A 26,806-nucleotide genomic window follows, 5' to 3' on the forward strand; every position below is an offset into this window, starting at 1 on the left:
ATTTGACACATTCTTTTGCACCGACTCCATGTTTGTTCTAGCCTGGATCAGAGGAGATGTTTCAAGGTGGCAAACATTCGTCAGCAATGGGGCAGCAGAAATCCAAAGAACGACGAAAATTAGTGATTGGAATCATGTTCCAACAAAAACCAATCCAGCGGATATTTTGTCTCGAGGGTCTAGTTTGTCGGAATTAAAGGATTCAAGATTGTGGTGGAATGGACCTTCTTGGTTGGAGCAAGATGAAGACAGTTGGCCCAGCACTGACGCGACACTGATTGACGTACCTGAAATGAAGAAATTATCTCTCACATTCACCGCAGTAGAAGAGGATTCTTCCATTCTAAAAAAATTCTCATGTTCGAATAAATTAAGAAGAGTGATCGCATATTGCTTGCGCTTTAAAACAAATGCTCTAAACAAGTCACATGGAACAACTCGAGAATCAGAACAAATCACATAGAAGGAATTATCAAAGTCAACACTGGCAATTTTAAAACTACATCAAAAAGAAGAATTTGGACGAGAGATTCATCATCTTCATAACAAAAAACCAATTGAAAGATTGTCATCGTTAAATCCATTCCTTGACGATGAGGGATTATTGAGGGTGGGGGGACGTCTTTCCCAAGCTCCAATTTCATACCATAAAAGATTCCCAATTATCTTGTCAAAAAATCATACACTGACTGACTTGATCATACGTGACTGTCACTATAGAAATCTTCACGCAGGGACTTCTTTGTTATTAGCGACACTACGAGAAGAATGTTGGATTTTGAGTGCGAGAAGCGCTATTCGACATGTATTGGGGCAGTGTTTATTGTGCTTTCGACTTCGTCCGGTTAGTTTAAATCAATTAATGGGTGATCTTCCAGACATACGTGTAATGCCATCTCGAGCCTTTGCTCATACCGGGTTGGACTATGCCGGGCCGTTTAATATTAAATTGTCGAGAAATAAAACAGGAAAGGCGTATCTATGTGTTTTTGTTTGTATAGCTGTAAAAGCTGTTCATTTTGAGTTGGCCTCGGATTTGACAACTGATTCTTTTTTAAATTGTTTAAAAAGATTCATTGCTCGACGGGGTAAATGCATTAGTATATCGTCAGATAATGGAAAATATTTTGTTGGGCGGATAACGAACTAAAACAGATCGTATACTCATTGTCACAATCTGAGACTAAATCAAAAATATTGGAATTCGCGTTAAAAAACTCGTAGAAATTCATCCCTCCTCAATCACCTCATATGGGATGATTGTGGGAGGCTACCGTCAAATCAGCAAAAACGCATTTGAAGGCTGTCATTAAAGATGCATTCTTGACGTTCGAAGAATTGTATACAATAATTGTCCAAGTTGAGGCGACATTAAACTCGCGACCGTTATGTCCGATAACAGCTGACCTTGCTGACTTGAGTGCGCTCACACCAGGACATTTTCTGATAGGGACTGCATTAAATTCAGTCCTGGAGGAAGATGTACTGGATGTGCCGAGAAACCGTACAAACAGATTTTAATTGATTTCTCAGATGCACCAATCTTTTTGGAAAAGATGGGCTTCTGAATATGTAACACAATTGCAGGCTCGATCGAAGTGGAGATCAAAAACTGATGATAGTATGTTAAAAATTGGACAATTGGTTGTCATAAAAAGTGATAATGTACCTCCACTTCGGTGGCAGTTAGGTGGGATATGCGAATTGCATCCCGGAGTGGATGGATTGATAAGGGTTGTAAGTGTAAAGACGAATGCAGGAGTGTTAAAAAGATCATTACCGAGAGTTTGTATTCTTCCTTTGGACATTTGAATTATATTCTGATCTTAAAAAATCATCGACAAATTAAATTTTAATTATTTAACAATGTGATAATTTAATTGAGAAAATTTTATTGAAAAACTTTATCTCTTTTTATTCGACTGGTCTTTCAAGGTGGGCGGCATGATTGATACTATATGTGCTTTGCTGTGAGAGTACTGTGAGAGAATGCGTGTTATCTTTGTAAGCTTGTGCGTGTCTTAGAAGTGTGTGTAAGGTGCGCAAATTTGGAAAGAAGGGTCAGTCTTGCTATAGCTATTGAATCAAAAGCAATGTAATTTACACAAGAAAATATAAGTAATTATTAACCAAGAAAAACGTTTCACACTTTGTTTTTACTTCATCTCGCATCATCTTGATGCATTAAAGGTATTTGTTAAATTACTACGAAAACTAAGAAATTACATTTTTTTTAAAAAACTTTCAGTTCTGAAAACTACAACATTTATATATAAATCTCAGTTCACTGTCAATCGTTGCCATGTTAACAGAAAATTGTTTTTTAAAAGACTGTGCTGTAAACTGATGTTTCATTGTGTAAAATATATTAGCACGTACATTCGTTAAATAAAGTTATTATTAATAATCTCGAACATCATTTTTATTTATTTGTGATTTTAATATGACATTATAACTGCTTTACTATATGGTAGATGGTAATTCAAAATATAAAAAAGGTACTTCTTGTTCAATTCTTTTTATTTTAATAGCAACAAAATAGAAGACACGCTGATACAGTGAGACTTATTAATTGTTATAAATCTGTTCTCACGTTTTGTCGGTCCGTGTCAATATATCTAATATTTTCTCTATAGAAGCAAGTTTTGAATCTTATTGATAAATATTATCTTGTACATATAGTATCACATATCCCTGTCATTTATTCACACTCACATTCAATTGACGTCTATTTATGTCTCTCAGTATATTATTTTCACTGATATCAATTTATTATTTTTAATATAATTTTGTATTAATATTATTATTATTTATTGTATATAATTGACGCAGCTGTAATTTTCTGAGATAAGTATAATTTTACAGAATCTTTCCTACTGGCAAAACTGTGCCAAAGCTTCTTTTTTATCATGACTGTGTGCTTTGGCATCAGCTTGACGATGGCACAAATTTCGGTAACCTTACCTAACAAAATATGCAGTCCACAATTTATGTAAAATCGGTCGTTAATATCAATTAATCAATATTTTGGCGTTAATCGAATTAATACGGATATTAATTTGATTATTCAGTATATTGGTATGTAATTGATATGGATTATTATTATTGACGTAATTATGCTCAAATATCTTAGAAAAATATACAATATTTTACTGATCTGCTTAGATTTCCATGGAAGAACAAAAGTTATCGTTTTTTGGTCGACATAATATTAATAATTAGAGAAACTTTACTAATAATTTAAGGCTAATGTGCATAACGATAACCCCTGATAATTTCACAGTCCTCATATTATATTTACATATAATAGTAAACAAGATGATTTTTTACATACCAATTTAGCCAATAGTTATAACATAAATGTTCTCTGTGTTGGTTAATATAGAATTTTCTTTACAATAGAGGGTACGAAGTATTCAAAAGACAATCAATCAATATTGTAATTGATATTATTTTCATATTATTAATGTTGTTATTATTATTGTTATCCGAACCTTCTAAAAATATTTACCCTTAAAAATTGTATCTGATTGTTATAATTATTTAACACTTTTACTGTTAATTTTTATTTAATTTTTTTGTTTTGTATTTTTGGTTTCGTTAATATTAGAATGCAATGACTATAGATATTAGCGTGCGTGATTTTTACAAAATGGACGTCCACCTTTCGCGTAAAAGCTCTGGCCCTCGAGATTTTTCTTGCACATCTAGAAAAAAATTTGAGTTTAGTTAATACTGTATTGATAAAAGTTTAAATAATATTTTTTCTACTGGATATATTTAGGTGAGTCAAAATTATGGTAAGAAATAATAATGTACGTATTTAAAATGCAAAACTGTATTAATTTTCAATAATAGAAGACTACAAGAAACTTTATTTTTGTTGAAGTTAATAATGAAATATTCTTTTCTTTTTTTTCTTAAAATAATTTTAATTATTCTTTTCATTATCATTCTTTCATGCATTTAAATTGATTCACTCCACTTAAAGTATTATTATTTTTATAAAACTTAAATAATGTTTTTCGACAACAAAGTTTCAAAACTTCGAATAGTATAATTTATTATTAAATAATTACCGTGCAGTTGAAGCACTGACTATGATAATTATTGTTAAGAGCTTCGACCCAGCGATCACCTGCTTCTACTGGAAATCCACAGGCGTAACATTTCGTAGTGAACAGATTATTCCAGTCTAAAACAAAATGAAAAACATATACATTGATAAATTTATCACGCGATCGAGAATTAAATATAGATGAAAAACTATATAAAAACTTTCTGTGAATAACTGTATAACGCGAAACAATTGACAAAATGTTGTTTTCATTGCTTAGGAGTTTTTGGAGTCGTTGATTTTAATTCTGAAGTTAGATTTTTAAAATTCGTACTGGTGGATCAAATATGTCGGACATTTTTTTTTTAATTCTTCAAATTCGCTTGAAACTTATTTCTCGGGGGTTTTAGTTACTTTCGTAGGATAAGAATTCATATTTTTAATCAGCAACCACGAACATCCCCGAGTAAAGATCTCCTTTTAAAAAAATTCAATGAATTTAGAAATTATTCACTACATTTGAATTTGATGTTTTAAACTTTTGAGACTAAAGTTATTCACAGAATGTCAATTTTTTGTTATTAGTTGTAAAAATCTTACCGTTTTCACAGTACGGTAAACCTTCTTCCAAAAAGAAGGGACTGTTTCCAAACAACTTGCCGCAATGAGAACAATTGAAACATTCAGGATGAAAATGCTTTCCAACTGCGTTCAAACAATCCTAGATGAAAAATAATAGTTTTATAAAAAATATTTGTCAAAACTCATTTATAAATTAAACAGACAATAAAAAACAAATGTAACATTTTTATAAGACCTTCTGAAATATGTCCCTTAATAATATAGTTTTTTAATTGGAGAGCTTTCTTTCTGCAAGACCCAGCACGGTACGCCCAAAAAAAATTAAACCAAAAGTCATAACACTTCAGATTTTCTTGTGGATTTTGGAAGTATTATGCTTTTAGATTAAGAAAATCATAGAATCAAAATCTGCTACAGAGAAATTTTTGAAAAAAGTGATTTTGAAATTTGTTTCTCTTGAAAAAAATTTTTATACTAAATTTTATTTATGATTATGATTCTCAGTAAAATACATTTATTTGTTTGCAATGTATTTTACTGAGAATAATAATCGTAAACAAAATTTAGTTTAAAAAATTTTTTTTCATTAAAAACAAATTTCAAAATCAATTTTTTTCATGAAAAACATATTTTAAAATCAATTTTTTCAAAAAGCTCTCGATGGCATATTTTGCTTCTAGGATTTTCTTAATCTAAAAGATGTAATATTTTGGTATCGAAACCGGCCTCGGATCCAATGCCAGATTTAAAATTTTACAACTATTTTAATATTATTTATTTCAAAGGATGATAAAAATAATAATATTTAATAAATTAAGCAAATCCTATCATCATAAGCCTTTCATGTCAGGATTTTTTGTAATCTTAGTTTAAATAGCTTACAAATTTTTTTTTTCATTTTCCCAAATTGCAACGTAAAGTAATACTTTTTAGCTTTAAAGCACAGTTTTGAAAATTATTTACATAGTTTTTTTATAAAAAGTTATGTAGATTTTAATTTTTGTCATTTAGTCAAATATACATACGGGTGTATCAAAACTCAAAAGTCTCAGGTCGGTTGGATATCTCTTAAGGGATTAGGTGGGTTTCAACTTTTGAAAAATCGATTTTCTTTTTTTTAGCTTAAAAAATAGTTTAATATGTCCAGAATATTGTCCCCAAAAATTTCAAATGAGCTGCTTAGCTATTGGTCAAATATTTTTACAATGTACAGCAAAAACATTGCATTTTAGTTAATCTTTGGAGCAATATGTGAGAAATCTCGAAATTCGGCCTACAGTCAAAACCATTTATGTTACAAGTCTCTTACTTTTTTCTAACATAAAATTTATTTCTTTAAAGCCAACACCAAATTTTCACTCCTCGCACGTCAGGCGTACCGACAATTACTGCTGGTATACTTTTCGCGGGGGGCATGAGTTTTTGATTTCAAAAACTATTACAATAACTTCTTGGTACCCTGAAGAACCATTTAAAAAAATAAATCAGAGGTACCTATCTATATATATATACTAGGGGGCTATGCCCCCTGCGCGCTTCGCGCGCCAACCCCCATCCCCCCTCCTCTCTTTCCCTCCCCCACCCCAAATTTAAAGGTTAAGATCGTTTCAAGACTCTGAATATAGTCGTAAGTCCCCCCGCCCTTTTCTTTTACCCCCCTTCTCTTGACTTGCGGCTATATGCAGAGTCTTGGAACAGCGGCGGCAGCGGCTTCGCGCGCCAACCCCCATTCCTCCACCCTAAATTTAGAGGTTAATATCGTTTCAAGACTCTGAATATAGCTGCAAGTCCCCTCCCTTCTCTTCTACCCCCCTTCTCTTGACTTGCGGCTATATTCAGAGTCTTTGAACAGCGGCGGCGGCGGCGGCGATATCTTTTTGTAATATAAGTAGATATAAGTACAAGCTATTTTCTCTTCACGTAAGACCTGATTTTAAAATTTTTATTGGTTTTATGCTGTTTTAAGGGGTGGAGCATTTGTTTTCGATTTTAAAAACTTTTGGACTGACTTCCTGGCACCTCGAACTACCATTTATAAAATGAAAATCGGAGGGACTTGAAAATTTTTACAAAATATCTTTTCGGCGAACCGTGGCAGACTGTGTTATTTTTGCATTTTCATTTTCAAAACCTAATTTCTCTTGAAGAAATTGACCAAATAGAATAAACCTTGGAGCAAAATAAAGCCTCGAATAAAGCTAAATAAATGTAGAATGCATGAAAACTATAGAGAATCCTTGATTTACTTTTTTAAGCTCCTGCGAGTTGAGTATAGTTAGCATTTTTTATGAAAAAATGACAAAATGGAGTATAAAAACCTGTAAACCATGGTGAAACTTAAAAAAACAACTTTTATGTAAGCATGTAGGATCATGGCGGACTAAATTACCAAAATTTTGAAAAACTTTCTGATTTGTTCAAAGTGCAGTATTCTAATGGTTTCGGTGTCGCTGAATCCAAATATGCTGGTAAAATTTAAAAATAACAAACCTAATATGGCGGACAAAAAATTTTAAAAATGCTTAGATTTCAACAAGACTTGGTACTTTTACGTTCTCGAGGTCGCTAAATCCAAATATAATAATAAAATTTAAAAATTCAAAATGAAGGACCCAATATGGCGGACAAAAAAAATTTTTAAATGCTCATGTAGTCATGTAAAAATAATAGAGCATCTAACATAATTTGTTTAAAAATATATTTCAACGATTAGAACAACTGGACATTATTACATATTTTATACTCAATAGTCAAATTCGAAGTTAATAAAATATTTCTACGTTTAATTCTGAAGAATTTATGTAAGTTACATATTTCAAATTTGAATAAATTTGAGTATAAATGTAATATATTTTAAAACATATTACAGTTGAAGATACCTACGAAAGGGACACAAGTTCTCTAAGTGATAGATATTTAACGGAAGATTAAGAAGAAGTGAACAATTGTTTAGTTCTACTAATATCCAGTTATTCTAATCGTTGAAATAAATTTCAAAACAAATTGTGTTAGATTCTCTATTACTTTATATGTGCAATTTAAGAGGGGTATGGTTAATTTGGTGTAAAAAGGCACTTTTTTAATAATTTTTTCGGTGATATAAAGTGTGTTACTTTATTAACTTAATTTCCACATATTAATATTTGAAGTATATTTTCATAAATTCTCATTGAAAAATATAGCAAATTGAACGAGTGGCAGTAAATCTGTTCAAGCGCCTCGTAAAGAATGGATTTACGGTGTTCAACGTAACTCGCAACAGAATCATCTAAATAAAAAAAAGAATTTTTGTTAAAGGAGATGTTTTCGTTAAAAAAATAGATCTATTCTTTCTGTTTAATTAATAATTATTGAAAAAAGCTCTCGTAGTTACCCGGGAAGTAAGTCAAGAATTACTAATCCAAATTTCAAAACGATTGGTTCACTAGATTTTGAGATATCGTGAACACGGACTTCAAAAATGTCATTTCGAGAAAAACGTAATTTTAAATTTTGACTATTTTTGAAATCTGACTTCAGATTCGTAATCAGCGACCCCAAAACTTATACGTACACATCAACGAAATCAGAAAATATTCAGAAATGTCCGCAAAAGGTTAAACATAAACTTAATTAAAAATATACTAAAACACAGCCCGCCCATGCTCAAATGCTCATAACTTCGTCAATTTTGCTCCGATCGTCTTGAAATTTTCACACAATATTCTTGAATTATTATACATTCAATTTAAAAAATAATAAAATTCAAAAAAAAAATTAAATACCATACCCCTCCCCCTTAAAAAAATTTTTCAATTGAAACATCATATTTGAGTTTTTTGACCAGAAAAACAATAAACTATTACGTTTTGTTGAAATCTAAGCATTTTAAAAAAATTTTGTCCGCCATACTGAGTCTGCCTTTTTGAATTTTTTAATTTTATCATCATATTTGAATTCAGCGACCTCGATACGTTTAAGTACTAAGTCATGTTTAATCTAAGCATTTTAAAAAATTTTTTGTATGCCATATTGGGTCAGTCATTTTGAATTTTTAAATTTTACCATTATACTTGGATTGAGCGACCTCAAAAACGTTAAAGTACCAAGTCTTGTTAAAATCTAAGGTTTTTTAAAATTTTTTTTCTGCCATATTATGTTTGTTATTTTGAATTTTTAAATTTTACCAGCATATTTGGATTTAGCGACCTCGAGAACATTAGAATACTGCACTTTGAACAAAAAAACAAAAAAAAATGAATATGCAATTTTGAATTTCAAGACTTGAACTTTATTTTTATATTCAATGATCCCACATGCTTACAAAAAAGTTTTTTTTAAGTTTTACCATGGTTTACAGGTTTTTATACTCCATTTTGTCATTTTTTCATAAAAAATGTTAACTACACTCAACTCGCAGGAGCTTAAAAAAGTAAATCAAGGATTCTCTATAGTTTTCATGCATTCTACATTTATTTAGCTTTATTCGAGGCTTTATTTTGCTCCAAGGTTTATTCTATTTGGTCAATTTCTTCAAGAGAAATTAGGTTTTGAAAATGAAAATGCAAAAATAAGACACTGCACGGAGAAACTTTGAGTATTACTTTTTCTTAAACTCACTATGTATTTTAAGTAAATTGACTACTAAAGTGGGGAAAAACTGCAACGATATCAATTTTTCTTAGTCTGACTACTAAAATTTGGCATTTGATCGAAAATTAAATTTCACGAAAAAACATATCGTCGAATGTCAATTCAAGCAGTCACCCATCCAAGTACTAACCGCGTCCAACGTTGCTTAACTTCCGTGATCTGATGAGAACTTGTTCCTTCGCCTTGGTGTTTCCGCTGTCTTGTCTTGATTAATAACTTTGTCGTATAAGTATTGTATCGCACCTAACACAAATACACTTCAACTTTACAAAAAAAGAAAAAACAAAAATAGTGTTCATTTGAAACCGATTCTCAATAATTAAAAGAATTATATGCTTGGATAAGAGATGTACATGACATGATATATTTTTTTGGGGGGTTTCATAGACAAGCTCACATGTGCTCAGGAGAGTACAGTATGTTTGAAGCGCCCCTAACTTCATAAAAACAGTATTTTCGATGTATAATTTAACCGGATTGTGAAATTTTAAACACAGAAAAAGAAAAATAACCTAAACTAAAGCCTCATTAATATTATTTATGATTCAATTAAAAGTTAATTAATAATTGTTGCGATTAAGTCGGTGCTTCATCTAACCCTTTTTAGTTATGACACTGTCCACGTCGAATTTTTCTTAACTTGACTACTAAATATTGAAAAAAAGAAGTCATATATTGTTAAAGAGACTTCTATTAAATAAGAAATTTCGTCTTTTTCCCGTTTTTTCCCCACTTTAGTAGTCAATTTACTAAAAATACATATGAGTTTAACAAAAAGTGATACACACAGTTTCTCCGTGTGTGCGTGCCGAGTAACGAATTTAAAGGAATTAGATAAGTTTTAAAAACTGCGTCATATTAGATCCGCCACTTTAAATTATGAAAATCTGACACCAGATTCTTAATCAGCGACCTCGAAAACCTTTAAGTAGTAAGTATCAAGAGAATCATATAATTATTTTCATATTGTTTGCCTCCATTGTTTGCCGTATATGTATTCAAGACTGTCAAGGGGTTAAAAACTTGTAACTATTGTGTTTTAAACAAAGCAAGAGGCTAATCTACAACTGAAATGCCATAATAATACCGAAGTGTATCGCTATTGACCTATCTATATGACCGGCTAGTCAGACTGGCCTGAGTCTTCATGGCTTCACAGACTCTTCCAGTACTGTAAAAAGTTTATATAAAAATAGTTATTTATGTGGCAAGTGCGCAAAAGTAGGGGAATCGAGACTCGTGGGAGTTTGACACACTAGCGAAGTGAGTGTGACAATCACTCGAGTCGAGATTCCCCTATTTGCTCCCATGCCCCATACATAATTTTTTATAACATTTTGCGTCAAATCTGGACTAAATTGCTGTAGTAGAAGGAGAAAGTGTGTGTAAAAGTACAATTTCCCCTCCTTTTAAGTACTAGTGCTTAATATAGACAGTGATTTAGTCGAATTTTTGACGCAAGGCATTATAAAAAAATTACTTATTAAATATAAAATATGTCATTTTTGAAATTAAAATTTTGGATTAAAAAAATGATTTTTAAATTTACAAAAAAGTTAATTTTCTTAATTTATTCAATATTATTATTTTATCTTTCTTTCAAATATATAAAAATAGAAAAAAATTTTAAATCGGACTTCAGAATTGACGTCAGTTCCGATACCAAAATAAATAAACAAAATGACACTTATGATATTGGCGATTTAAACAATTAAAACAGCGCTACCAGCGGTCTGTTTTGAACTAATGTGTACGTGACTCTGTAAATTCTTCATAGCACCCCATGTATTTTCTCTGTTTTCGATGGTTTATTTTTATTGTTTGCAGTCTGCTGAAAATCTCTAGGATGCAATTATGAAATATCCTTTTGACTTTCACATCAACATTAACTTTCATTATGACTTTTACTTTCGTCTTTATCTTGACTTTGATTTTCACTTTTATTTTTACCTTTACTGAAATGAAAATACGATTGTAACGAATCATAGTATGAGAGAGTATAGAGATAGACAATATTCGGGTAGATTCGTGAAGCTGAATTGAAATCGACGTAAGACAACACAGAAAATAAAATACGATTGTAACGAATCATAGTATGAGAGAGTATAGAGATAGACAATATTCGGGTAGATTCGTGAAGCTGAATTGAAATCGACGTAAGACAACACAGAAAAAAACTGAACTCAGAATGAGCCGCCTAGGCGACTCATTTTGATGTGCAACAAAAGTGAACCAGGTTGGTGGCGCCTCTGTCTATGTCGTTTAGCATTGGCTCATTTTGATTTGCAACAAAAATGAGACTAGGTTTTTTCTGTGAAGCTATTGTGACGCGTAATCACTTTCGTGAGAGTGGTTGGAGAAAGAGCACCGTAACCTAGTGTGAGGTAAGTGTGTTTAAAGATATTGTAAAGTTGTGAACATTAAGTAAAAGATAAATAATTTTTTATAATATAGTTTCGGTTCTTGTGTGGAGCTTCGCTCAAATAAAAAGTATAAGACGAGATGCTGTGCATATATAGTAGTAAGAGGAAACAGAATTATACAGGAAAGGCGTTTAAAGTCGAACGTTCTGATTAGCTGAGACGCGCCAACGAAAATCATCCCCACTACCTTACTACTACATCGTTCCTACGTCTCACGGATACAACAAGTATACTAGTAGTAGTGGTGTGGATGGTTTCCGTAGTTCGTGCTGGAACGCGATTAACATGGTCATGTTTAAAGTTTTATTACAAAAAAAGTAATTAGAAAAATATTATTTTTGACATTTCTATATGAAAGAGCAACTTAAATTCTATCGATTCGCATATAAAATTGGAAATTAATTTTTTGTCCCGATAGGTCCCTTTTCTCGTGGAGCGTCACATATTTATACGACATCCTTGATTATAAGAGTAACAACGCTTGGCTGTGTCCAATATAAATTGACATTCTCCAAGATATATATCAGGAAGTTCAATCAGCTAGTTCTCGCACAAATTTAAACAAAATAATAAAGATAAGTTCCAACCCTCAAAATTATTATATCACGAAACTGCTAATGAATTTTATATATTTATATACTGATCTTGCTTTTGTCCTGCATGTGGAGTGACTTCAATTGTATAAGATTTAGTATTTTTTTATATTGATTAATATTGAGTTTTTACACGATTCATATGTTTATACTGGAAATTTTAGATTATCACCGAAAAATTTCATTACGAGATTAATTTAATATTAATAATAAAAAATAATAATTTTTTAAAAAGTGCAAACAGTAAAAATACATGGAATGATATAGAGAATTCACAAAGAGTCACGCTCATGTTAGTTTAAAACAGGCAGTTAATTTTGCTGCTTTAACTGTTTCAATCACCAATATAAAACTGACAATAGGAAAAATTTTAAATATGGATTGTTTTGATCAATTTTCTCACAAAAATCCTTTATTTTACAATTTGTCTGATAAATTCTTTCGATAAACATGGTAAGCTTGGAGTAACTTCAACCCAAAAGTTCTTGCTCATCCAATTTTTTTACTAATATTGTTTTAGTGATGCCACGCGATAATTTCAAGACAAAAAAAAATTCATCAATAAAATTTTAAATAAACTCAATTTTTCGATTTTTTTAAGATTGTTAGTTTTATCTATTTATTTTTATTTTATGTAATAATATTATTTTTTTTATTATACACTTTTATCAAATTAAAGAACAAAATTTTTTAGTTTGCCTTCAGATCTTTCTACTGCCATCGAGGAAGATGTTTCATGATAAAAATGCTGATAATTACTTTAAAACCTTACAACATTCTAAAATAGACGTAAAAATAGTCGTTTATCATCAATTTTTCAAAAATTTCTCAACTGTGATATTTGTAAGTTTAAAAAAATATTATTAATACCAAAAAAATTTAAAACCAAATTTAAATATTATATTTAGTTTAAATATAGTATTATATCTATATAAATAAAATCTGTCTTCTGTCTGTACATTGCCCCAAACTTGGAAATTTTCATATATTTTTTCGTCTTAAGAAATCAGAATTTGATTTGTGTAAAAAAATTTTGTCTGTCTGTCTGTATGCAAAAATTTGTTCGCGCATCACTCAAAAACGGCTCAACCAAATCAAGTGTAGTTAGGTTTTTTTATTAAAGAAACAGCTAACTTAAAATTATCAATTCACAGAATTTAAAAATATTTAGTTGAATCAAAGATATAGCCAAAAATCCGTTTTTTGGAGGTTAAAACTCAGCAAACACGAATACGTAATGGTTATATATTTGTTATATAACAAAATGTAACATGTTCTGTTACAAGCAGGTTACGATAAATGTCAGCTCTGATCTCTGTAACAGATATGTAACAAATACATAACACTGTTACTAGTGATTTATAACAGATATGTAACGATTATATAAATCAATTACAAATTTTTTAAATCCAGTAACATCTTATATAACACATATGTAACAAATATAGAACTTTGTTACAAAATCCCTCACAACAAAAGGATATCCTGAGGATATCCTCAAGATATCCTAAACTAATATAGGATATCCTGAAAACGTCCATAGGATATCCTCATAACATCCAAACCGCCGTTACGTAGGATATTTTTGGGATATCCTGGGGATATACTGATGATATTCTGGGATATCCTGATGATATCCTAAGGATATTCTAAGGATATTCTAGGGATATCCTAGTGTTATCGTGGGGATATTCTTGGGATAAACTTAGTATATCGTTAAAATATTCTAGAAATATCGCTAAGATCTCCCTAGGATATCAATATGATTCAAATTTTGACTATTTGAGATAGCGATTTTTTGATACAAATAGGTTTCCCGTGATTGTCAATCATCTTTCAAATCTGAGCCTTAAAGTTGATAATTAGAGCATATATTTAAGCCAAAAATGCGATTTTCGACACATTAAATTTGTTTTTTATGCGACTGACAGAATGAAAAATTTTTGTTCTAACACACGCACCGAAAGTACACCATTTCTTACCTGTGTAGCGGGAGAAAAGTATGTCTTTTCCGACGAGCGGGAGGGAAAGTTACATTCCGTCCCGGTGACGTCACTGAGCGGGAGGGAAAGTTACTTTCCCTCCCGGTGATGTTGTTATTAGGTATTACATATTAATCAATAGTGAGTCTTAAACGTCTGGTACACCACAAGTAGTAACTATACTACTACTAGACACAATCATACCATCATCAATAGTATCCATACTACCGCGTTTGTACTTTCGGTATACGTGTGTTCGAAAAAATAGTATGTGCAACTCGGGAGGAAAATGATTTCCACTCGTGTTTTACAGTTCTCGTCTTCACTCGCAAACCTTCGCCTGCGGTTCGTGCGCTCGCTACACTTCAAACTGCAAACTACAGTCGTGAAAATCAACCATTTTCCTCCCTAGATACACAATATACAATTGTGGCATGATCTTGTTCAGTGACTTTTTTCAACAGTAAATTAAAGATTCTGGCCACTGTGCAGCGAAGACTAGGGACAGGAGGAACAACTCGGCTGTTTGCCCACATGGAGCAGTGGGCTAGATTGTGCCAAATAACATAAAATATGTACAGTTGAGCAAGTGTTTCATAGTTAGCGCTTGAGTTGGTTTCAAGAGATTTTTTAAAGAAAAAGTAGAAAAAAGAATTCTTGTAGACAAGGTAAATCATTTTAGATATCTTGGAAATACATTATAAATACATCCAAAAAATAAGTTTTCCATTTTTATTTAATTAATTTGTATGTTAGGGTCGTTTTATGGATACCTTAGGGACATTTTTAGAACGACTCAAGGATATTCTAACCCTTAAGATAATATATACATACTGTGGATATCCTTAGGACGTCCTAAAGACATCCCTAATTATTCCAGGGATATCCTTAGGATATCCTGAAGATATCCTAATAATATCCGGGGAAATAAATAGGATATCCCTGGGACGTCCTAGGGACATCCTTAGATATCCCTAGGATATCCTAACCGCCGCTACTTTGGATATCCTTAAAGTATCCTTAGGATATCCCTGGGGTATCCCTAGGATATCCAAGGGATGTTTTTGGAATATCCTAGGATATCTGGTGCTGTGAGGGATAATACAGTTGAAATTAACATAATAATTTAAGAGAGTGTCATATTTTTTCCTTATTTGATGTTGATAATGTTAATGAAATAGAAATAATTAGTAATCCTAACACATTCTCAAAATTTTTTAACCGGTTTACTCCCGAGATTCGGGCTCTCGACCATCACTAGTGTATCTACACTGCAGGGCTCAACCGTACTGGGATCTGCGCCTAGACGCGCTCGACCAAAGGAGAATATGAAGGTTTCTTAGGAAATGTTTATTATTTTGTGAAACCATCAAACAATTTAACAGTTGTTTATTATTTATTACAATGAGTATATTAGTATATCATTTCTAAAATATTAATAATTTTTATTTGTTAATTCTTAAATATGTTAATTAAAATGAATGTAAAAATTGTTAAATCTTTTAATTATTGTATTTTAGAATTTATTGCCTTTTACTTTTTAATTTGAAAGGAAATAAATCTTTGCTTCAGTTAAGTGGACAGTACATATAAATTTCAATTTACTCCAAAAAATTGGTGCAGTAAAATTTTTTTAATTAACAAATATTATTTATATTACTCATAATAGTGATTTATATTACAGTAGAACCTCGATAAGTCGAACCTCGATAAGTCGAAAACCTCTGCAAGTCGAAGAAAATGCCTGTTCCCTTCCCTTGAAGCTCGAAAACCTCTTCAACTCGAATAATGGAGCCTCTATAACTCGAACGAATTTTGATTTCCCTCGAATAACTTTTCCATGTATTTTAACCTCTATAACTCGAATTTAGTACGTATGGCCCTCAAAACCTCTGAAACTCGAAGGTTTTGTTTTTCGCTACCTCTATATCTCGAATCTACTTCAATGTTAATTGTTATCAAACAGAGGCTCCTGTATTAAATTTAAGAGCAATGTATTATTGCTCGTTTAGTTTGCATTTGTATCTTCAATAACGATGAGTACGGAACGAAAATTAAAAACTTTATCATATGCGGAAAAGTTAAAAGTTATTGAAGATGTGAAAAATGGTGTGAAAAGAAAAGATATTTCTTTAAAATATGACCTACCTTTAAGTACACTTGTAACAATAATTAAAAATCAGGCTTCAGTATTGGAAAAGGAAGAGTGCGGAGAAAACTTATCTTTTAAAAGACAACGGACTGCTGAATTTCCTAATTTGGAAGAATGTTTGATTGCTTGGTTTAAACAATGTCGCGATAAAAATATCAGAGTGAGTGGACCTGTGTTAATGGAAAAAGCTGAGTTCTACGCGAAATCTTTGAAAATTGAAAATTTTAGTGTCAGCAATGGTTGGCTGGAAAAATTCAAAAAGAGACATGGATTAAACTTCAGAAAAATTTGTGGGGAAAGTATGAGTGTAAATAATGACCTAACACAACTTCTAAATTGCAGCCATTGGACCAAGGAATTATTCAAAATTTTAAAATAAAATACAGAACAGAAGTCGTCAGAAAAATGATTGCTGACATGGAGAATGATACTGATTCACCTATTAACGTTTTACATGCACTGAGGATGATAGACAAAGCTTGGAGAAGTGTGACACAGGAAACGATAGCTAACTGCTTTAAAAAATGTGGATTTCCATCCACATCTGCGGAAAGTGTTGAAGAGAATCTTACAATTCCAGTAGAGTGGAATAGGTTAAAATCAACAGCGGGCATCACTTTGAAGAGTTCACTGTACTTGATGAGGATCTTGATACTACAGGGATAATAACTGATGCAGAAATAATTGACTCCATTGACCAAAATGATGAAGATGAAGAAAAAGACTTATTGCAAAATTATGAGAAGCTACCTACATCTTCCGTTACAGTGACTACGAAACAAGCAAGAGACGCAATGAATACTCTAAGAACTTTTATCGTAAAGTGTAATGATATAGACGAAACTATCTTCTCTTCATTGTTTACTATAGAAACCATTGTAGACAAGGAGTGTTCAGAATCTTTAAAACAAACAAAAATAACAGATTTCTTTTCATGTTAAAAAGTTTTTTTTTTAAATTAAATTTAAAATTGTTTAAAATAAAAAATATATGTACAGTATGAAAAACCTCTTTATTGTCAAATTATATTTTCAGAAACTTCTATAACTCGAAACCCTCTATAAGTCGAAACCTCTTTAACTCGAATTTTTTTGGATTTCCCTTCAAGTTCGACTTATCGAGGTTCTACTGTATTATTTAATATTAGCAATTTATATATATATGTAAAGGGTCAATTGGGGTAAATGGGGACAAAATCGCTATTTTTCACAAATTACGTAAGTTTCTTCCTTTAAAAGGTAATATTTGCAGGTTTATATTTTTTTAAGTTGTTATTTATGTTCCTAGGATTAATTTTATGCCGCAGAAAAAATTTAGATATGCTTTAAATGCATGAAACTGACTGTCCCCATTTACCCCAAAATTTAGAAAATTTCATAAAATTTGGGGTAAATGGGGACAGCATACCCAAGTAGCACGATATATCAACCAGATGTTACGGTGATATCACCGGGGAATGTCACCGTGACATCAGGAAAATGTCAAAATGTCCGCCTTACGGTGATATCACACGGTGACATCGTGGTGATATCATGGTGACATCAAGGTGATATCACAGTCATATCACGGTGATATCATGGTGATATCACCGTGATATCATGTTGATATTTTACAGGGATTTAAAATGTTTTAAAAATTATTATTTTTTACTATTTTTTTTATTATTTTTATTATTTTTTTTATTTATTATTATTTTCTAAATTATTAAAAATTTTAAGTCCCTGTAAAATATCAACATGATATCACGGTGATATCACCATGATATCACCGTGATATGACTGTGATATCACCTTGATGTCACCATGATATCACCTCGATGTCACCGTGTGATATCACCGTAAGGCGGACATTTTGACATTTTCCTGATGTCACGGTGACATTCCCCGGTGATATCACCGTGACATCTGGTTGATATATCGTGCTACTTGGGTAGTTTCTAAGAAAGTTTTAAGACAAAAGATTCCTAAAGTATATTACTGTATTAAGGGATGAAAAAATTTGTGGTAGATATATTATAGTTGAACCAATTAATTTTTTTTTATTTTTTTTTATTTCAGTTATTTTTCTCGCATTTCAAAGAAAACAGACTTAAAAATCATACCAAATTTTTTTCTTATTCCTTATGACTCCTATAACAGAAATTCACTTGAATTTTTGATTTTTGTCAATTTCGTTAATAATGGCAAGCTGTCCCCATTTACCCTGAGTTTTCGAATTTTTGGGGTAAATGGGGACAGCTTGTCATTATAATAACTTTTTTGTCTTGCTGCCAATTGTCAAGATAAAAGCTTGGCAATACTCAGAACCTCTTGCAGGTGATCCCCATTTACCCCCTGTCTCCATTTACCCCAACTGACCCTAATTGGTTATATGTAATTTTTGATTCACAATTATACTGGATTTAAAAAGAAATTACATAAGTGAAAAGATTGAAGCAACACATCCACATCTTGACTGAACTATTAACAACACTGAAACAATTATAATTATTATATTAATATGAATGTCGTAACATGAACCTTAAAACACTTCTCGCAATTTCAAAGAAAAAATCTTGGTGGTACCGGAAAGCGAACACGGGTCCGCTGGTACGTGAACGAGAGAAACGCACGCTTTACGCAACTCGGCCGTTCTGATAAGTGATATTAGAATAATTCTTGACGTGTTTTACTGTACCTAATAATATTACGAATTTGTGCATATTTTTATTATTTTCTAGGCAAATAAACATTTTAGATGTTTATTTGCTTTTAAATGATTTATTGATAATTTAATTTAAACATTAGACAATTATAAAAAAAACTAATTACTAATTGTTTTAATTTATTATCCTCAAAAATTATATGTAAAATATTATAATTAAAATAATTTTAATAAATTAATAATTATTGATATAATATAATATAATATTAGCGAAGAAAGTTTATTTCATATATTGATGTCTATTATGTCTTCTGAAAGTCTGTTAATTAGTAAAAAAATTTATCATTTTTTTGCAACTGATCCTATTTGATCGTCTTAGTGTGGAAATTGTATGAAAAAATTTTGTTTTTATTTTAGGCAATTTGCGAACGTTTGAGAGCTATTCTCCGTTTGTTTTTATCCAAGTAGCTCCTAATTTATTTTATTTGTATAATTAATTTTCTTAATTTTTTGTTTTTATATATTATAGATGAATGAACGATCTAATTATCTGTCTATATAAGAATCTTTAATTAAAAATCGAAAAATTGAGTTTATTTAAAATTTTATCGATGAATTTTTTTCGTTTTGGTCTTATTTATATCAGAAAAAATATTAGATGAGCAAGAACTTTTGGGTTGAAGTTTGTCCAAGCTCACCGTGCAAATAAATGAAATAATTTTTTACGACAAACAGTAAGTTTAGATAAAAAATTTGTCTAATTACTACATTATTGGCAAAGACGAATACATTTTGTTAAACTTCACCATTTACTGCACTCACCCATTGGAAAAATTAACAGCAGAATAAATAGTTAATCCAACATTTCCTCTTTCTATAATGTAGTCTTAAATATTTTTTTCAAACAATATTTACATTACTTTCCTTTTTTGTATTTTATTATCTTCTATTTCAATAACTTTGTTTCTCGTGTTTGAATATTTTTTATAATATTAATTACTCATAAATTTGAATAATAAATTAATAAATCTCTATGGTGTTGCATTAAAAAAGATGCAAAGGTTATATTTAAATTTAATTTTATCTCATTTTAACCCAATTTATTATAGATGTTAGTTTCTTTGGAGTTTTTAACTATAGCAAAGATGTTAATTTTTTTTGTAAAGTCATATCTTTGAAACATTTTTTTTTAAATTTGCTATGGTCCATCAAAGCTGGACTTCTACAAATTTAAATACTGAAAATTAATTATATAAATCATATTTAGAAAAAAACATAATTTTAGGTTAAACAATATTTTAAAATTATTTTTAAACATTAGTGAATTAAAAGTGGTTCAAGAAAAAACTTATTACCATAATTGTTTTTTGAATCAAAATGAAAAACGTATTTAGAAAATTTGAAACAAAAATTTTAACGTTATTATTTTTAATCACATGATTATTTCTATTATCCAGTCTGCAGTTATTTTTATATTGATTAATTTTATCTTTAATACAGTTGCCAGTTGCACAAAAAAAAGTTTAAAAGAATGAGAATTTACATAAAAAATAATGAACATATTTACATAAGACAATTTAGTATTAAAATATCGTTGCATCTTATGTTAATACAACATAATTTTCTTTACTAATAACTATTATTAATATATGTTTAAATATTATAACGCTATTGAAATCTAATTTCCTTTACGACTTTAAATTTCTTTGCAGAATTTTAATGTAAGGGTACGTGATGCTATAACAAAAAATAAAATTTAATTATAATTAAATAGCAAGGTTTATTAATTAATAGTACCAACAGAATCAATCCAATGATTTTAAGACGACTCTGTAAGAACAATATTTTAACTTACGCCTTTAATTTTGCCTCCGCATTTGTCACAAGGTGGTGCAATGTATTTCTCGAAACAGTACTCGCAATAAAGTTGCCCCTTTTCTTCTACGAAGCCGATGTCTTGTAATCCACGATTACATTGTACGTTACCGCAGACAAAATGTTCAGGGCACCAAATTTGTCCCAAAGCTGTGATAAAAGGTCCTCTGAAAAATATCGAAAAATTCTTAAATAAAACAAATGTACATTAAATCATATTACATTGTGTAACAAAAAAAATTGCTTGCATTTTTATAGAGACCTATCACAAGTTGTAGGTCTAGTAGTACTAAAAAAGATGTTATATCAGAAAGTTCGGTTTATGATAAGGCTGAAAATGCTATATAAATGGAGAAAAAAAAATTCGAACATTCTAGGTACTTTTTTAATTTCAATTTCTTGATTTATGATTAACAATCAACGCAATCAATCTGACCTCAATTACCATATTCATAAAAACAATATTATCCCTGACAACCAATTTGGTTTTAGAAGATGTCATTCTACAACTCACGCAATTCATAAACTTTCATCGGACATAAACTCATATCTACTCGACTGAAAATTGGTTGGAGCAATACTGATTGACCTTGAAAAGGCCTTCGACTCTGTCTGGTTGAATGATCTCATATATAAAATGAAGAGACTAAATTTCCCAAAAAACTTAATTCACCTTAGAGCAGACATGGTTAATGGAAAAAATTTCAAAACGTGGTATGGAAATACCTTTTCCGATAAAACATTCATCATCAAGGAAGGACTTCAACAGGGAACTGTCACCTCCCCTATCCAATTCAATGTGTACACCATAAATGAATTCGACATGAACTCAAATAACAACACTCACTCAATAGCCTACGCGATGATCTCATTATCTATGTTGCAAACAAATGCGTAGATATAATACAACAAAAATTAAATAGTCTCATTAATAATATTAATATACACTACCTTAATTGGAACCTAAAAATAAACCCTTCAAAATGTGAAACAATACTTTTTAGAAAAACAGTTAATGAAATACCCTACACTACAGTTAAAAGACTCGATTCTTTTAAAACATCTATTCATAATATAACTTCCGATAACGTTACTACAATCACAGAAATTCCAAATAAAAGTGTTGTTAAATATCTCGGTGTACACTTTGAGTACCTTCTTAGGATGAATCATCACCATAAAACACAACTCGATAAGGCCAAAAAAGCAACTAGAGCGAATTCAAAGATTTTCTATAATTCATCTTTACTTCCTAAAGCAAAAACAATCTGCTTTCTCCTCCTCATTCGTCCTATAATGGCATATTCTTTTCCTATCTTGTAGAACACGGGACCATCAGTAATGGAACAATACAGACAGATAGAGAGATCATGTCTAAGAGCATGTTATAGAACATATAGATCAGCCTCATCAAATTACAAAAAAAGAATCAACAATAGTATAATACAGTAGAACCTCGATAAGTCGAAAACCTCTGCAAGTCGAAGAAAATGCCTGTTCCCTTCCCTTGAAGCTCGAAAACCTCTTCAACTCAAATAATGGAGCCTCTATAACTCGAACGAATTTGGATTTCCCTCGAATAACTTTTCCATGTATTTTAACCTATATAACTTGAATTTCAGTTTCGCAACCTCTATAACTCGAATTTAGTACGTATGGCCCTCAAAACCTCTGAAACTCGAAGGTTTGGTTTTCGCTACCTCTATATCTCGAATCTACTTCAATGTTAATTGTTATCAAACAGAGGCTCCTGTATTAAATTTAAGAGCTATGTATTATTGCTCGTTTAGTTTGCATTTGTATCTTCAATAACGATGAGTACGGAACGAAAATTAAAAACTTTATCATATGCGGAAAACTTAAAAGTTATTGAAGATGTGAAAAATGGTGTGAAAAGAAAAGATATTTCTTTAAAATATGACCTACCTTTAAGTACACTTGCAACAATAATTAAAAATCAGGCTTCAGTATTGGAAAAGGAAGAGTGCGGAGAAAACTTATCTTTTAAAAGACAACGGACTGCTGAATTTCCTAATTTGGAAGAATGTTTGATTGCTTGGTTTAAACAATGTCGCGATAAAAATATCAGAGTGAGTGGACCTGTGTTAATGGAAAAAGCTGAGTTCTACGCGAAATCTTTGAAAATTGAAAATTTTAGTGTCAGCAATGGTTGGCTGGAAAAATTCAAAAAGAGACATGGATTAAACTTCAGAAAAATTTGTGGGGAAAGTATGAGTGTAAATAATAACCTAACACAACTTCTAAATTGCAGCCATTGGACCAAGGAATTATTCAAAATTTTAAAATAAAATACAGAACAGAAGTCGTCAGAAAAATGATTGCTGACATGGAGAATGATACTGATTCACCTATTAACGTTTTACATGCACTGAGGATGATAGACAAAGCTTGGAGAAGTGTGACACAGGAAACGATAGCTAACTGCTTTAAAAAATGTGGATTTCCATCCACATCTGCGGAAAGTGTTGAAGAGAATCTTACAATTCCAGTAGAGTGGAATAGGTTAAAATCAACAGCGGGCATCACTTTGAAGAGTTTACTGTACTTGATGAGGATCTTGATACTACAGGGATAATAACTGATGCAGAAATAATTGACTCCATTGACCAAAATGATGAAGATGAAGAAAAAGACTTATTGCAAAATTATGAGAAGCTACCTACATCTTCCGTTACAGTGACTACGAAACAAGCAAGAGACGCAATGAATACTCTAAGAACTTTTATCGTAAAGTGTAATGATATAGACGAAACTATCTTCTCTTCATTGTTTACTATAGAAACCATTGTAGACAAGGAGTGTTCAGAATCTTTAAAACAAACAAAAATAACAGATTTCTTTTCATGTTAAAAAGTTTTTTTTTAAATTAAATTTAAAATTGTTTAAAATAAAAAATATATGTACAGTATGAAAAACCTCTTTATTGTCAAATTATATTTTCAGAAACTTCTATAACTCGAAACCCTCTATAAGTCGAAACCTCTTTAACTCGAATTTTTTTGGATTTCCCTTCAAGTTCGACTTATCGAGGTTCTAATGTATACAACCTTGCAAAAATACCCCGTCTCTGAAACATTTTGCCATATTGATAAAATGGAACTGATCCAAGACAAGAATAACATCCCCGTAATCTATCATGCACAATGACATCAAGCTAAAAAAGCAATTTACTTAGACCCGATGAGATACACCACACAAAATCTCACCTATTCAATTACCATTCCTGATATTGATCTCCACTCTACAAGAAGATTAAACAATAACTACTGATGTCTACAGGAAAATCCCAAACACATCGAGGAAATAAGACGACGTGCCAGGAGGCGCAATAGAAGACTGTTATCAAGATAAAGTTATGAACTCTTCTCAATCAATTTACCTTCCCTTATCATAATCATCCATACTCCTCCTTATCACTTTTCACTCCTCATTTTTATTTATTTATTTCCTTATTTTTATTTTTTAAAAAATCCAAAATAAAGTTGCAAAGGTTTTTAATAAAAAAAATTTTTTCCTTAAGCAAATGTTAAAAGACTATATTGAATTATTCAAATATTTATAACAAATGTTATTAGTGTGTGCGAATTTAAAACATATTATTTTATAAACTGTTATTTGACCAGAACTATGGCTGCATATCAGATCAAAATATAAATTTTTAGTGTAATAGGTATTTGCAAGACATTTTTGTCCTACTTATGTAATATTGTAATTGAAGAAAATAAATGTGCTTTTTCAAACCAAAAAAGCTACGTGTTCCCCTAAATTTTCGTCAATCTCTGATAACCTACCCTGTCGAAAGTGAACAATTTATTTAGATTCCTTTCACTTTCACGTTATTAGGAGATGGTATTTTTGATTTTACCTTTTTTATAATTAGCTAGCTAGCATTAGCTAGCAAAAGGCTCGTAAAATTCAATTACCATCAATCAAAAATTATAGAAAAAATAAAATCCCACAAAACCATCTCCTAATAACGCGAAAGTGAAAGGAATCTAAATAAATTGTTCACTTTCGACAGGGTAGGTTATTCGAGATTGACGAAAATTTATGGGAACACGTAGCTCATTGTCAGTTGGTTAGAGCAGTCTACCGGCAATAAAAAGGTCGTGGGTTCATATCCCACCGTGTCTCTTATTTTTTCAGAAATCTCTGAAAAAAATTTTAAACAATATGTTCGCATTGACCAGCATAAGGCTCGTAAAATTTAATTAGCATCAATCAAAACTTATTTATATTATCTTTTATCTTCTTCCTTTATGGTTCGATTTGTTGTAATGATTGTACTAGTTACAGGTTGTTTTTCAACACTTTGTATACATACAAAAAGGAAAAAAGTCAAAATATTAAAATTAACACAATTTCATTAATTTTCAGCTAAATTTATTCAACAATATCTAATTTTACTTGGCATTAAATGTACTTTCAAAATATTGTTTTCAAAAAAATCTCCGAGATCGAAAAATAACCTAAAAACTTCCTTAAAGTTAAAAAAATCAAAAAATACCAAATACTTTTAACTGCGGGCTCGTCAGTTATAATTTTGACTAAACGAGCAATACACGATTAAGAAGGTGTGCTTTCTCTCTTTGAGACAAAAAAAATTTTATGATCTGTGACTGTAACATAAAATTTTTGGGGTGTTTAGGAAATTCCTGATATAACATCTTTTTAGTACTATTAGACCTACGACTTTTTTTTACACAGTTTTATAAAATGGACTTTTTTATTTCTTCTTTAAAATATGCAAGGGAAATGCAATCTATTGTTTATCAAAATTTCTCTCTGGGCAACACACTACTACCCGACTAGTATGAGTGCGTGCATTTCGAGAGAAGAGTCGTTTCTCCTATCCAGCTCCTGAATTAGATATAAATTTATCGGGCATTCTATTTCAAACCGTTTCACCGACAAAAGATAATCGCAGTAAGAGCGATTTTCTAAAAAATTTTATTATATAAAAATTTAATTATCTATAATATATTATATACTGATTCGAAAGAGAATTTTACGAACTTTCTATTTCTATGTTACAAAATTTCTCTCAATTTCGTATAGAAATTCCTATTTGAAATATTAAACTCTTAATATCTCAAAACACCCCCTCGTCAAATTTCAACATCAATTTCATTTAATGGGATCAATAGAAAAAAATTATTTAAAATATGTGTTTTTGAAAAATTTGACAAATAGTAGGGGAGAGTCGGTAGTGGCGAGACACGTTTTGTTTTTTATTATAGCACTCACATTTTCAAGAACATCAAGTCTGTATATATATCCATGGACAGGTGTGACTCTATACTGCAAATTTAACTTATATATATAGTTACAGCACAGATATTGGAAAAAAAAGTTATTGACGATTTACGATAATGTCTCGCGACTACCGACATAAAAAATCGTCCGTAGACACTATCTTAAAATCAGAGTCTTCATCGTTCAAACGTAACAAAAACAAAGGAATCAAAGAGAAAGAGTATAATAATTGATGCCTTTAAATCATAATATTGTTTTATTCAATCATAAAAATACAGGCAAATGTTTTTCTGATTGTGAGCCGCTAATCCATGTCACAGTTATTAAAAACAAATAAGCTCTTCTTCCTGTTCATCTTTTTCAATTTAAACTATAGTTTTTGAAAAATATTGTCCATAAAACGTACAAAAATTATATTAAATTCATTAGGACATGTACAATATTATTAGATATAAAAAAGCCACTGCCGACAACAAGTGTCTCGCCAGTGCGGAAGCAGCATTTTTCGGTAATGACGATGTACAATCCTATCCATCGAACAATCATTCATAGTGCTCTGGAAATTTTGAAGGAAACTTAAATACTAAAGA

At 30.7% G+C, this 26,806-nt stretch overlaps 1 protein-coding gene and 1 long non-coding RNA gene across 11 annotated transcripts in view; one reads left to right on the forward strand and one right to left on the reverse strand.

The window, feature by feature from the left end:
• Positions 1-1,139: 1,139 nt before the first annotated feature.
• Positions 1,140-26,806, forward strand: part of LOC127278866 (uncharacterized) — a 63,397-nt gene continuing 37,730 nt past the window's right edge. Inside the window, exons 1-2 of the long non-coding RNA XR_007842557.1 lie at positions 1,140-2,190; positions 12,982-13,130. This is a non-coding gene — a long non-coding RNA (uncharacterized LOC127278866). The remainder of the gene's footprint in view (positions 2,191-12,981; positions 13,131-26,806) is intronic.
• LOC127278865 (PDZ and LIM domain protein Zasp) overlaps positions 2,503-26,806 on the reverse strand; it is a 120,372-nt gene continuing 96,068 nt past the window's right edge. For all 10 annotated transcript variants that reach the window (XM_051300785.1, XM_051300789.1, XM_051300788.1 and 7 more), the window contains 4 exons: positions 20,920-21,106; positions 4,658-4,778; positions 4,080-4,195; positions 2,503-3,707 (listed from right to left, as the gene is read on the reverse strand). In XM_051300785.1, coding sequence (XP_051156742.1) covers positions 3,630-3,707; positions 4,080-4,195; positions 4,658-4,778; positions 20,920-21,106 — 502 coding nt within the window. In that variant the 3' untranslated portion in view covers positions 2,503-3,629. The remainder of the gene's footprint in view (positions 3,708-4,079; positions 4,196-4,657; positions 4,779-20,919; positions 21,107-26,806) is intronic.

This window comes from Leptopilina boulardi, unplaced genomic scaffold, assembly GCF_019393585.1.
Source record: "Leptopilina boulardi isolate dan_hultmark-lab unplaced genomic scaffold, ZJU_Lbou_2.1 LbouV2_212, whole genome shotgun sequence".
NCBI lineage: Eukaryota > Metazoa > Arthropoda > Insecta > Hymenoptera > Figitidae > Leptopilina > Leptopilina boulardi.